Source organism: Rhineura floridana, chromosome 13 (genome assembly GCF_030035675.1).
Source record: "Rhineura floridana isolate rRhiFlo1 chromosome 13, rRhiFlo1.hap2, whole genome shotgun sequence".
NCBI classification, from domain to species: domain Eukaryota; kingdom Metazoa; phylum Chordata; class Lepidosauria; order Squamata; family Rhineuridae; genus Rhineura; species Rhineura floridana.
In genome coordinates, this window is record NC_084492.1 from 21950563 (window position 1) to 21964397 (window position 13835).

Consider the following 13835-nt stretch of genomic DNA (forward strand, 5'->3'; position numbering starts at 1 on the left):
GCACTAAAAACACTTTAAAACATCATGAAAACACGCTTGAAAAGATATCATGACAAAACATCCTTAAAAACATATTAAAACAAAACATCTTGAAAAACATTTTTTTTAAAGCTTTAAAAACAACTTAAAAAAAGGTTTACAAACATATTAAAAAGCAATTCCAACACAGACTGGGATAAGGTCTCTACTTAAAGGCTTGTTGACAGAGGACAGTTTCAGTAGGCGCCAAAGATAACAGAGATGGCACCTGTCTAATATTTAAGGGGAGGGATATTAAATGGACTAGGGCCTGTGGACCAGGGTTAAAATCAGCCCGGAAGTTCACTGTGTGACCTTGGGCCAGTCATTGTCTCTCAGTGTAACTTATCTCACAGGGTTGATGTGAGGATAATATGGGGAAATGGAGACCCATGAACGTCACCTTGAGCTCCTTGGAGGAAAGGTGGAATGGATATAAACGCAATGCTAATAAATAAGGAATGAACAAATAAAAAGTCTCTCTCCAGGCTGGCTGTCCCCTGTTTTGAAATGGAGGAGGGGAGCCAGGTTTGGAATTATGGGTGGGGGAGCTAACCTAAAAATCAAAGAAAAAAGAATCTAATCGACCTTTATAATATGGAGACCAGATAGGAGCTCCATACATCAGCATCGGTATAATTTTATATCTAATTAGACGTATAGCTGCAGGAATACAATTTCTGCCTCTGGAGAAGTAAAATCGGACAATCGCACCCATATTTTTTGTTGCTTTCGCTTTTAGATGGACAATATGAGAATTCCACAATCCCGTTTCTTGGAACCATAGCCCTAGATATTTGTATGAATTAACCTGGTCTATTTTGTTGTATCCTAAGTGCCATGAAAATCTGATTTTTTTCCTTGAGAAAATCATGACCTTGGTCTTTGTATAGTTTATTATTAAAGAGTTATCCCGGCAATAAGTCTTAAAACGTGTTAATAATCTATTAAGTCCTATCCGTGTTTGAGATAATAACACCATGTCATCCGCATATAGCAGAATAGGCACCCTCTCTCCTCCTACTTTGGGAGCATGAGATTGAATTTCATCCAGGGCAGAAGGAAGATCCGCCAAATAAAGATTGAACAACATTGGGGCAAGGACGCATCCTTGTCTCACTCCCTGTGTGGAGCATATCTCCCGTGAAAGGTGTCCGGCATGGTTACAGCAGACCCGAACCGTAGTATTGTTGTATAATGTTGCTATCAACCGAAGTAATCTTCTGTCAATATGGAAAGATTCTAATTTATTCCATAGCCGGCCGCGTGGGATGGAGTCAAAAGCGGCTTTAAGGTCTATAAAGGCGACAAATAGTTTACCTCAGCTTGGCTTAGTATACTTATATGAGAGCTGGGATAATAACAGGCAATGGGCCAGTGCTGAATGCCCTGGCTTGAATCCTATCTGAGCTTGGCTCAAGATATTGTTGGTGTTGACCCATAAGTTCAGGATTTTACTCAAGAAACTGGCATAAACCTTTCCCACCACTGACAAGAGACTGATAGGGCGATAATTATTTGGAATATTCCTTGGGCCATTCTTGTAAATTGGAATTATATAAGCCTTAAACCAGGAATTTGGGATTCTTCTGGAGCTATTAATTAATGTAAAAAGGGAAGCAAGCATAGATGCCCACCAGGTGATGTTACTTTTGAGTAATTCTGGAGTAATACTGTCCGGACCGGCAGCTTTTCCGTTTTTTAACTGTAAAATTAATTCAGCAATTGTGTCTGTATCCACAGGGTCCCATTCAGGAATATCTGTCAAATCTGGGAGTGTATAATAAATATTTACATCGTCCTCGTTGTTAAACGTTGCGTGAAAATGCTGTTCCCAAGTATCCGCAGAAATGAGACAATCTTGGGTAGCATTTTGTTTAGGAAAAGCACCTGATACTATCTGCCAGAATGTCTTTAAACTGCGAGAAGCAACAGCGGCCTCTAGGAGGCGCCAAGATTCCCTCATTGACTCCTTCTTCTTTTTAGCTATAAGATTTTTATATTCCCTACGTAAGATGTAATATATATTTGGGAGAGAACGTTCGTTATTTCTCCTATATTGGCGATATACTGCAGCGATCTTCCTCTTTAAATTTCTGCTGTCCCTATCAAACCATCGATTTCGTGGGGCTTTTAGGTGTCCAAGTTCAGTTCTATTAGATCCATATAACTCAAAAAGGATTATTTTTATCAATTGCTCGTAAGTAACCAGGCCTTCAGTTGATGACCCAGTCGTAGCCATTTGAGATGACAAATGTGTTACTTGGGAGGATTTTACTATTTGAAGGAATTTGTGAGTAAGTTGAGGAAACCACTTAACTCTCTTGTAAATATCCGTAGTTGCTAAATTTGGGTATAACCCAGGCTGGATTGTTAGATAGATTTCACCTCTAATGGTGAAAGAGTATTCTAAAGGCAAGTGGTCACTATCAGTACGGTCGGCTATTCTAAAGTGATAGCCTAAGTATTCCTTTTTAAAAGGGATTATTATGTAATCTACAACACTGGATCCTTGGGTGGAGTGAAATGTAAATTCCCCCCGGTCATCCTCAAGGGAGCCATTTAGAATATATAAATGATGTTTGGAAACGAACTGGAGAAGAGCAGTTCCAGCTAAGTTCAAAAAAGTATCGATTGGCGAGCCTTGCTTTTCAAATGCTTCCTATCCACATTTACCAGAAAGCCGGATTGTGGATCCTGATCTTGCATTAAAATCCCCAGCCAAGATTGGGTGTGCTTGTGGGTATATGGACGTCCAATGAATATATAAAGAATCGAAGGTGATCCAGCTTGACAAAATGTCTTCCCTATTCGAGGAGGGGATAAAATACACATTAAATATTAATATAGACAATTTTATAGATCTAAATTCTATATGTAGAGTTGATACCATAAAACCATTTCCCCCCATCTCGAAAGCAGTGAGCTCAGTAAGCTTTACATCTAATTTTGACGAGACCGAGATGCTCAGGCCTTGTCTATCCCTCCCCTTATTAACTCTAGGCAGGGCTGAAGTACTAAAAGTAACAAAACCATCTATGCAAACCTGGTCCATACACCAGGTCTCCTGGAATAAGATTACATCAAATTTGTTTAAGTATGCCAGGAGACTCGGTTCTCTGGATTTAGATTTCCACCCCGCTATATTCCATGAGAGAATTTTCAAGGAATGGTTAAGAAAAGGGCGACTAAGTCAGTCACACTCTTGAATATCATTTGTTAGGGATGGCGGTGCAACACAGCAGTTAGCATCCAAGGCTTTTAAGGGGATCAACGACGGAGTAATTGAAATTGTTGGGTTGGCCGGTCTAGTTGGCAAGCCGATCTCATGTGGTTCCAGATACTGTACAGCTATCCAGTCATAGGGTTGTGGAGCCGAATTGGTATAATCATAATAACGCTCGCAAAGCTGTTCCATTGGTCTTAAAGGAAACTGTTGGGGTAGCGATATGAAACCATCTTGGTCATTTGGATGGAGATCTGGTAGTTGTTTGACAGCTATACTGAGGCTAGGGTCAAGAGTCCCCTCTGGCAAATGATCCACAGATGAGTGAACACTTATTAAAAGATCTTTGTTCTTGTCCTTATTCAGCAAGGAATTTCTGGAAGAAGTTTGTTGATGTTGTTGTAAATCCTGTAGTTGTTGTAATGGTGGTGATAATGATGGTAATTCTTTGTCCAGTCCATTGCTAGTCTTTCTTTGGTTCTCCAATTTATTCTTCCCATCAACAGTTTCATGGGGTGCAATAGATGACTTCAAGTACTTCTGCTTGTGAATATCAAGTAATCGAGCAGTGAGATTTTCGAATCTTATTAAAATGTCCTTCCTCTCACTGAAAGGTAGAGAGCCAAAGGAATATAAAAACAATTGTTCCTCGTTGTCCATGGAATCATTTACTAGTCCTTCAGTTTGTTGTCCATCCTGTGATTGGCTCTTCACAGGACCCATTGAGGTTTCTATGTTCGGGTCAAATATCCTGGTAGATAATTCCAGGGGGTCTAGGCCAGTCAGAATATCAGATTTAGAGTAGGCATCGGCTGAGGGTTTTTATTTTGTAAGTATAAACTAGAAGATGCATCGACTAAAGAAGTCTGAGGTTGCAAAGGACTTAAGATATCTTCTTTCCTATTTAGTAATTCCATCGGCTCCAGGTCAATCAATAAGCTAGAGGTAAGCTGTTCATCTATCTGCGGGCTTTTCCTTTGTAAGCAGGGTATTAAACTCGCAGGAGGAGCCTGATTTTCGAAAAATCTTAGTGCAACTAAACCCTGGTTAGCTAGAGCCTCTTTGTTGTGCGTGATGTGCTTAACAATTTCTTGTGAAGAAAAGGTGACCACGGCACGAGCTCTATAGCCATTATAGTATTGATATTCAATCTGTACAATATCATGAAAGTTGAAAGGCAAAGACAGGGCATTTTGTAGCGTTTTCATGAGATGGCGTTTTCTCTCTTCAGGCAAAATTACGCCCCTGGGTTTAGGGTAATTTGCAAATACCAGCTTGCGATCATTCAATACCAGATTCCACTGTGGAGACCTTAGGCAGTCTTGCCTGATCTTCCACAAGTGCGTCATGCCACGGGTCCTGGTGGGGAATATAGCCCCCCGATCTAATGATGGGGTTATTTCTGGGTGCCATCAAAGAGAAAGAGGGGGGACAGAGATTAGTGGCATCCCCTAAATAAGTGGATGTATTAACCTTGGTTGACTTCTTTGCTGGGGAAAGCCTTGGTTTCTTTGGACTTTCTGTTGTAGTTTTATCCAGCAGGTCAAACAGCCTCTTGAAATTCATTTTTTTATCTTTTAAGCGCTTTTGAGTTTTTAAGTTTTTACTCTTTTTAACGTTAATTGCGCTCCGTCTACCTTTACTCAGGTTTGTGATGTTCAGTTGTTTAGATTTGATCTGGGGGGGGGGGAGAACTGTTGAGGGAACATTTGTTATAAAAGACTTCTCATCAGAAGATAATGGTTGAGGAGCTGAGGATTTTTGTTGTAGCTCCACTAATGTTGTTAATAGCTGGTTACATTCCTTTAGGAATGTTTTCACATGTTCCAACTCCATCGCCAGCATGAACAGCCATCCCTTTAGGGGAAGATTCTGTCCTAAAGGATCTGCTTGGGAGAGTTGATGAGGAGATACCAGGGAAGGGCTAGGGTTCTCCTCGACTTCAGGATTCTTTGCTGGTGAAAGCCCCATGCAGTTGCATCTAATGGAATGACTCCCAGATCTGCATAAGATGCCTGTATTAAATCAGCACGGTCTTTCTCAGGGTTGTCGGCTGAAAACTCTCGGGTGTCTGCTGTAATTGCCTTTCCGCTGGTTCCTTGGGAGGATGTAGGACTGCTTGCATTTTGGCACTTGGCCATTGCTATTTCTTCAGCCAAACTTAAGGCAGGAGATTCCCTCGTAATTCCCTGCGAGACACCCTTAGTAGTGATAGACCAGTCCAAAGTAAGGGCAGCTAGAGACAGGTCATTAGTCTTGCTTTGTTGATGGGTCGTGATAGGGAAATAGTTTGTGATTTTTTGCTGGCTATTTTTTGCTTTATCTGCCATCGGTTGGAGTGGAGTAACTACTTCCTGATCCTTCCTCCTCCTCTTTGGCTTCCTTGCTGGCAGGCTTTCGAAGGAGGGGGGGGGTCCTTAAGGCTTTCCTCCCTTTTCTTGTCAGTGCCATTAATAAATACTGACTTATTTACATGCCTTAATGTAATTATTTATGGCATTCAGCCAGACAGCCGTTCTGTTTGCTGGAATTCAAGGTCTTTGGCTAACCAGCCGGCTTTTTATCAGTCCAAACCTCACACTATCGCTTTTCCTTCAAAAATAGAGTCAAAGTACTGCAATATGTTTAAAAAGAACCATCTGTCTGAAGATGGTAAGTACGATGAATGTAATGTGACGATTAAGAGGGATTCAGCAGAGGCCAGGAGCAGCTATTAGAGACTCACCCTTCACCATTTTCACCCGAAGCCCTCCTCCCATACTGCATATAAGACCTGCACGCTAAGTTCTCATCTGAATCATCCTCTGCACCATCCTACTTTATGTAATAGCATTTTAAATTTGCCAAACAGTTTTGTAGTCTTTTTATCCTCACCACAACTCTGTAAAGTAGATCACAGCGAAATGTTAGCAACACAACAAAAAGAACAGTACTAGCACCTAGGGATGTACTAGAATTCAGCCCAGTTTGGATTTGGTACTGAATCTTTTATTAATTCGCTTATTTGCTGTTGTTGCGGATCAGATTGTTAGGTAGCGATCGAACTCAAACTTCTGCCAGGGCAAGCTTTTTTCAGGACTCTGCACTTTTCAGTAAAAATGGAATAAATTGTTTGTGGGGAGAACATTAAATAACAGTACTACAGAGGTCTCTGTTTTGACCTGTTGCCATCTTGCGAGACTGGTTTGCATCATTCTTCTTCCTGGTCCCTCCTAGGCTGCTCTGAACATGCTCACACGGTGCCAGTCCCTGGGCTACACCAAAGACAAGATCCTGTGCATTGCATTGCACCCTGGATGGTTACAGACAGACATGGGAAATAAACTGGTAGGTGATTAATGGCAGATTCTCAACTCTACATAAAGACCATCAACTTATTTAAATTGTTCAGCCTACATTGAAGGAAGAGTCAGAATGCAGATGTCCCAAGGAGGAATGATAGATAAATTAAGCTTGAACATGGTACCAAATTTATCTATTTTGCTCCTGTGACACCTATATGAAGCAATTGTTTTTCATGTGAGCACTTACAAGTGTTTGTGGTATCTCCTGGCACCAGTTTTTTTAAACAAAAACATTGCACAAAATTATGTTCATATTTTCAAAAAACTCAGTCCTACTTTTCGTAGGCTGCTTTTCGTAACCCTTGGTTGTCTTTGACTGACTGCGCATGGATGTTGTCCAGTGTGGTCTTAGTTGATGTAACCCATGATTTTTTACTCTTGTCTCACTTTGCCTACTCTCTTTCCCAGAGCTTGGAAAAGTTACTTTTTAAAACTATAACTCCCATCATCCCCAGCCAGCATGGCCACTGGATTGGGCTGATGGGAGTTGTAGTTCAAAAAAGTAACTTCCAAGCTCTACTCTTTCCAGGGACAGCCCCCACTGACAGTGGACTTCAGTGTGCGTGAGATCCTGAGCACCCTTGCCCGTCTCTCTGAGAAAGAAAATGGTGCATTAGTGAACTTGGATGGCAAAGTCCTTCCCTGGTGAGACACCAAACGACTTGCTTGCCTGCACTGCAGAAGGAACCCTGCATCATCATGGGCAATATAAACATCCAAGAAGCCAAGCCTTCTTCTTTTCAGAAAGTACATCTCCTGAAAAAAATCTTGTAACCTACTTTCCTCCTAACTGCGCTATGTACTGAGACTAATACTCTGTGACTTGTGCAACCTTATTTGTTTGTCTTTTTTTTGCGCGCAGGTGGTGGTGGTGGAGATGATGACACTGCAAGTCATGTATCACTCCTGTATTCACACTTTCAAGATACTGGCAGCAAGGGTGCTACTTAACCTTCATTGCACACAAACTGTGGATGCTTCCAGGCATGGGTGACTTAGCAACAGCTGGTGGATGCTGCTCTGCTTCAAGCAGCAAGTGGAGTAGCAACCCTTCTTTCAAATAGCTAGAATTCAAATAACATTCAGTAGCTGGATGGGTGGGTGGGCAGTCCCCCCTTTCCCTGGCCCCCAAAGCTTGGAGAGGGGTTTTTTTTGGTTGGGATTTTGGTATGTGGGGGAAGGTTAAATCAGTCATTGAGATAGTCCTCCAACTCCTGCAAAAGCATTTGTAGGATCATGGCTAAATATTTGCAATATCTGATGGAGATTTTTGTGGAAGGGCCCCATCTGTTTTGCATGCAGAAGGTCCCAGGTTTAGATAGATCTAGGAATGTCCCTTGTCTGAAAACCTGTAGAGCCTCTGCCACCCAGTATAGACAATATTTGGCTAGATCAGTGGTTCCCAAGCATTTTTCCCCATGGACCACTTGTAAATTGCTGAGGGGTTTGGTTGACAATTTAATTATGAGGGTCTTGGTAGACCACTTAATGATTGTTCTGCCTGCTGTCACATATGTGATGCACTGTGCTCGATGCTGTATGATGTATAATGATATTTTTAAAGACACTAGGTGGACCATCTGAATGAAGCTCATGGACAACTAGTGGTCCATGTGCTACAGTTTAGGAACCCCTGAGCTAGATGGATCAATGGTCAGACATGGTATAAGGCAGGATTTTTTTTGGTAAGTTCTTTTCTTGGGGCTGGCCCTACCATTAGGCAGAGTGAGGCAGCAGGTGCTGAAGGGAGAGAGTGGACAAAGCTATGTGAGCCATGCAGCCTGCCCAGTGACCTCTAATTTAGCCTGGTGCATGGTGGAGAACTCTGTCTCATCGCCAGTGTTGAGATAGAGTCAATTGTCATTCTGGTTGGCTTTTGTGCAATGAATAGGGGAGGTGCCATCTCATCCTTTTCCCCTGGCAGCAAAATGTCTTGGGGCTGCCTTGCACTCCCTCCACCCTCTCTGCAATCCCTTTCACAATTATGGTAGAGTGACGCCTCATATCTCTAGGGAGCCACGCCTGATCCCTTTTCACTCCAAAAGTATGCCAAAGGCCTGGGAAATCTACTTCTGCAAATATGCACTACCCTAAGAATACAGACCTAAGCTGCTATAGCACAGTGGGGAGGAGAGCCTGGCTGGGAGTCCAGAGTCTATGGGTTCAAATCCCCGCTCGTGCCTCCTGGGTGTCAAGGGCCAGCTAAAGATCACCCCCACAGTGAGTGGCTCAGGGGTTACATGCCCTGCCACCTGTTTAGCCGTGGGCAAGCTGCATAGTCCCAAGGAGCCCAGTTGCCCCCCATCTGGCAGTTGCAGACAAGGAAAGGCTGGCTTGTTCAGCTGTGGCAAGCTGAGCAGGGCTAGCCAGCTGGAGAGGACTAGACTCAGAGGGAGGCAATGGTAAACCTCCTCTGAATACCGCTTACCATGAAAACCCTATTCATAGGGTCTCCAGAAGTCAGGATCAACTTGAAGGCAGTCCATTTTCATTTTCAAGAATACAGAATTGTATCACCATGTTAGGTCCTTCAGGTGAATGTACCTTTAGCAAAGTGGAAAAGCATCACCAAACATAGTCTTTGTGAGCTTGATGGCCTCTAGATGTTTTGGACTACCACTTCCAGCATAGCACAGGATAAGAAAGGATAGCACACATTATTAAGCACTTGGCAGAAAGTAAGCAGTGATGGCTACCAGCTTGGATGGCTTTAAAAGATTAGACAAATTTATGGAGGATAAGGCTAGCCATGGCTACTAGACATTGTGGCTGTGCTCTGCCACCATTGTCAGAGGCAGTACGCTTCTGAAAACCAGTTTCTGGAAGCTGCAGGAGGGGAGAGTGTTCTTGCACTCAGGTCCTGCTTAGAGGCTTCCCATAGACATCTGGTTGACCACTGTGAGAACAGGATGCTGGACTAGATGGGTTATTGGCCTAACTCAGCAGGATCTTCTTATTAATACAGCCACAAGAGTGGCTGTATACTATAGCTAGCATGGATTTTTTTGCATTCCACAATATTAAATTGAAAATACCCCCCATACCATTCTGCTGCTATCCCATAAGCTCATTTCAAAACAAAACCTTAAAAAACCTATAGTCTTGAACTTAGAAATGCTTACTTAACAACCTTCTGTTTTCGTGACGATACACAAAACACTCAGAGAATCAAGAGTTCACAGTGTAAAACGAGAGTGAAAAAAATCCAGACCCCGTTGGACTTCTTTGTCAGTGGTGTCATGTTTTGTTGAAATTAAGTACGAATCAGCCATGTGCACAAAGTATCTGTAACCTTTTACTGACCTTGCCTCATACTCTGACCTTCATCTTCTGCAGTTTAAACGTTTTTTTAAAAATGCCTGGCTGATTTTTAATTTATTTAAGAAATTTAACATGGAATCAATAATAAGCCTGGGCATGCTCAGAAAGAACTCTAGGAATTAACAAAGACTATGATGATTTGCAATTTCCTGATATTGTAAGCTATTCCTTTTGAATTCCAATAAAGTAGATTTGCCTGTCTAATGAATTAGAATAATAGAATAGTAGAATTGGAAGGGGCCTGCTGAATGCAGGAATCCAACTTAAAGCATACCCAACAGGTGGCTGTCTGGCTGCCTCTTGAGTGCTTCTAGTATTGGAGAGCCCAACACCCCCCTAGGTAATTGGTTCCACTGTCGTACCACTCCAACAGTTATGAGGTTTTCCTGATGCCTAGCAAAAATCTGGCTTCCTGTAACAGAGCCCATTATTCCATGTCCTGCACTCTGGGATGATCAAGAAGAGATCCTGGACCTCCTCTGTGACAACCTTTCAAGTAGTTGATGAGTGCTATCATATCTCCCCTCAGTCTTCTCTTTTCAAGGCAAAATATGCTCAGTTCTTTCCATCTCTCCTCAGAGGGCTTTGTCTCCTGATGACCACCCCCAAGGGCTTCATATAGATGTTAAACAGCATCAGAGACAAGTTGGAGCCCTGCGGCACCCCACAACACAACTGCCAGGGGACAGAAAAACAATCACCCAATGCTATTATCTGAAAATGACCCTGGAGGTAGGATGGGAACCACTGTAAAACAGTACCTCCAGTACCCATCTCAACAAGTCAGTTCAGAAGGATACCATGGTCAATGGTATCAAAAGCTGCTGAGAGATCAAGTAAGAATAACAGGGTAACACTCCCCCTGTCCTTCTCCCGATAAAGGTCATCCAACAGGACAACCAAGACTGATTCATTCCCATAATCAGGCCTGAACCCAGATTGGAATGGGTCAAGATAATCTGTTTCATCCAAGAGTACCTGCAATTGCTGCACCACAACAATCATCTTCCCTAAAAAGAGGGGATTTACGACCAGTGGTAGTTGTTACAAACCAATGAGTCCAGGGTGAGCTTTTTCAGGAGCAGTCAGATCACCGCCTCTTTCAGAGCAGCTGGAACCACAGACGTGTTGACCACACCCTGGATCCACTTGGTCAAACCCCCTCAGCAAGCTTTCATTGCCCTTAGCTCACTGGTGTACCAAGGTGCAAATTGGGCTCCACAATGCCAGAGAGGGTGCTCGGGGGCAATCGTGTCAAGAACCCAATGCGCCTTGCTGTTGCAAGGACTTCAACAGGGTCAGCTGCTCTATCTACTGGAAACTCCTCCAGGGCATTCAGGAATCCAGTGGATTCCATGTCTCTGAGGGGGACGACGACGACAATCTTAATCTGTCCACCATCCCTCCAGGGAAGGATCAGACCTGTATGTCTAAACTTCACCAGGAAGTGGTCTGGCTTTGACCTCCACCGCCCCAACTCCAAACTACCCCTTCCTCTGTCTGGAGCAAAAACAAATCGAGGGTATGCCCTGTTCTGTGTGTCAGGCCAGTGACAACTTCAGACAGCCCCATGGTCTTCATGAAGGCCATGAAGTCCCGAGCCAGGACTCTAGAGGCAGCCTCATCATGGACATTGAAATCACCTAGGACTATTGTTCTGGGCTCCTCCAATACCACAGCTGAGATGGCCTCCGCCAGCTCAGTCAAAGAAGCTGCTGGGCAGCAGGGTGCACAGCAGCAACCCTAGTTTACTGTTTCCTTGGTCCAACACCAGGTACAGGCCCTCACAGCCAGCTCCAAAACAGAGTCGTTTTCTGGGTATAAAGATGGAAGTTCTGTAGACCACAGCAACCCCTCCCCCCCACCCTGCAGGCTGTGCTGGTGTTGCAACGAGTATCTAGGTGGGCAAAGCTGGGTCACATCAACTCCTCCCAGTTCACCCACCCAGGTCTCGGTAATGCACACCAAATTGGCACCCTCATCCATGATCAAATCATGGATGAGTGTGGGCTTATTGTGTACTGATCTGGCATTAAACAGCACACACAGGCCAGTGGGCACAGCAGATGAGCAATGAGGAGCTCGTCCATGGGAAGAGTGGTAGCAAGGAACAAGGCATAGATAGCCTTGCATTTGACTTCTATGGTAGCTCACTACCTCCCCATGGCTATACCTCCCTCTACCCATGATCACTGAAACTGGGGTGGCATCACCATGTCCCTCCTTACTAAAACTCCTCCTAAATACCTGATATGGACCCAACAAAAGTCCACCAACAAAACCTACCTGAACCAATTATCCCAGTAGGTCTCTGACAGAATTGGGAACAGTCAAACCCACTTAATATCTTTCACACAGGGCACATCTATTCCCAACCATCTCACACCCAGAAAGGGCCAGTCTTCTGCCAGTTACAGACTCTCACCTTGAAGGCATCTGGCGACTTTCTCCTATTATTCAGTTCACTGCACAGGCTCTCACCCTGCTCAAGAACTAAACATGAGCCATATGCCCTCCCCACTACCAATCTCCTCTAGTTTGAAAAAAATAGAAGTGGTAGTGCCCATGCCCTCAGGACTCCCTAAGGGGCTCCCTTTGGTGACTACCCCACTGGCGGCAGACCCACCGTCCAAGGGCAGCCAGGCTTTTAAGCCCCCTGACCCAGCTAGGAGCTGATGCAAGAGGCTACAAGATTGATTGCAGCCTCTCTCAGGATTCAGGGTCGAGCAGGGAGTCCCAGTCCTTGCAGCACTTACCAGGGACTTCAGCTGTCTTGAGAGACAGCAGCCCAGAGGAGGAGCAAGCAAGGCCCAGATGCTCAAGTACTCACTCCCAGGGCAGGTCTTCTCCAGTCCCCCAGTGCTGCAGCTGAGTAGAGTCACTGGTATCTTTCCTTCTAATGCCAGTGTGCCTAAGCGTTGAACTTAGGACAAGGAGATCCAGATGTAAATCACCCCTCAAGTATAAAGCTTGTGTTAGGGCTGGACCAATGGCAGAGTTCTGGAAAGAGTCAGGAACTGGAGCCAGGATGCACGGGCATTCTGAAGGCACAGCTGGAGAACAAGCCAGGAGTCAGGACCGCAGAGCAATCAGGATCAGAGGACAAACCAGAAAGTAGGACCAAGTCAGGAGCAAGGCCAGAAGTGCAAAATATGCTAGAATTGGTAGGTTTTGTTGCTGGAAATGGAAGTGCTTTAATCTCCTTGCTGTTCCTGCCCAGGAGGAGCCAGTGCCAGCCTGAATGGGTAGAGCCAGCCAGGCCATATCTGGAAGGTTTTCCAAAGAGACTTCAGTTACGTGGCTCACCACATGGGGCAGTGGTCCTCGGTTCTTGACACCTTGGGGCAGTTACTGATCTCCCTCTGAGGGGAGGGGGAAGGAATCATTATCACAACCACAAACTCTTTAGAGAAAGGGTAGGCTTAAAATGGCAATAATACGAGTACAGATGGTTACATGAGAAGACATACTGAGTGAATCGGAACGGAGGCACATCAAGTGGGCACTGTGGCCATTCCTGGGTTGCCCTCCTCTGAACCTGTCCCAGTTTGTCTCCATCCTTCTCAAAGTGTGGTCTCTAGAACTGGACTCAGTACTCAAGATGAGCCCTAACCAGTACCAAAACGAGTGGAACCAGTACTTCACGTGATTTGGAAACAATACTTCTGTTAGTGCAAACCGATGGCCTGCAGATCACTCATGATCTAATGCTAAGACTAGGACAAGAAACACCGGACTCCTTCTATATTGTTGTCATGCATTTATTGAATACACCTCTGTGAACTCATCTGCCCATCGTCCATCAGTGGAGGCCTGGCAGATTTGGAGACGTGCATAGATCTTGACATTATTGCAGGGTCAGACATGTTGAATCATTTCCTCGCCAGATGGACATTACATTGAATTTGGTCTCAGACATGTATCTT

General features: G+C 44.2%; 1 protein-coding gene across 1 annotated transcript; it reads left to right on the forward strand.

Annotated features, from left to right (window-relative positions):
- The first annotated feature begins 5848 nt into the window (after positions 1 to 5848).
- On the forward strand, positions 5849 to 7424 carry LOC133368961 (C-signal-like). Its single transcript, XM_061593679.1, has 3 exons — positions 5849 to 5896; positions 6461 to 6571; positions 7118 to 7424. The coding sequence occupies exons 1-3, from the start codon at positions 5894 to 5896 to the stop codon at positions 7235 to 7237; spliced, it is 234 nt and encodes a 77-aa protein (XP_061449663.1). The 5' UTR covers positions 5849 to 5893; the 3' UTR covers positions 7238 to 7424.
- The last annotated feature ends 6411 nt before the right edge of the window (positions 7425 to 13835 follow it).

Coding starts and splice junctions, on each gene's coding strand:
- LOC133368961 (XM_061593679.1), top strand. Junction 6,572..7,117: donor CAGACATGGGAAATAAACTG/GTAGGTGATTAA, acceptor TACTCTTTCCAG/GGACAGCCCCCACTGACAGT.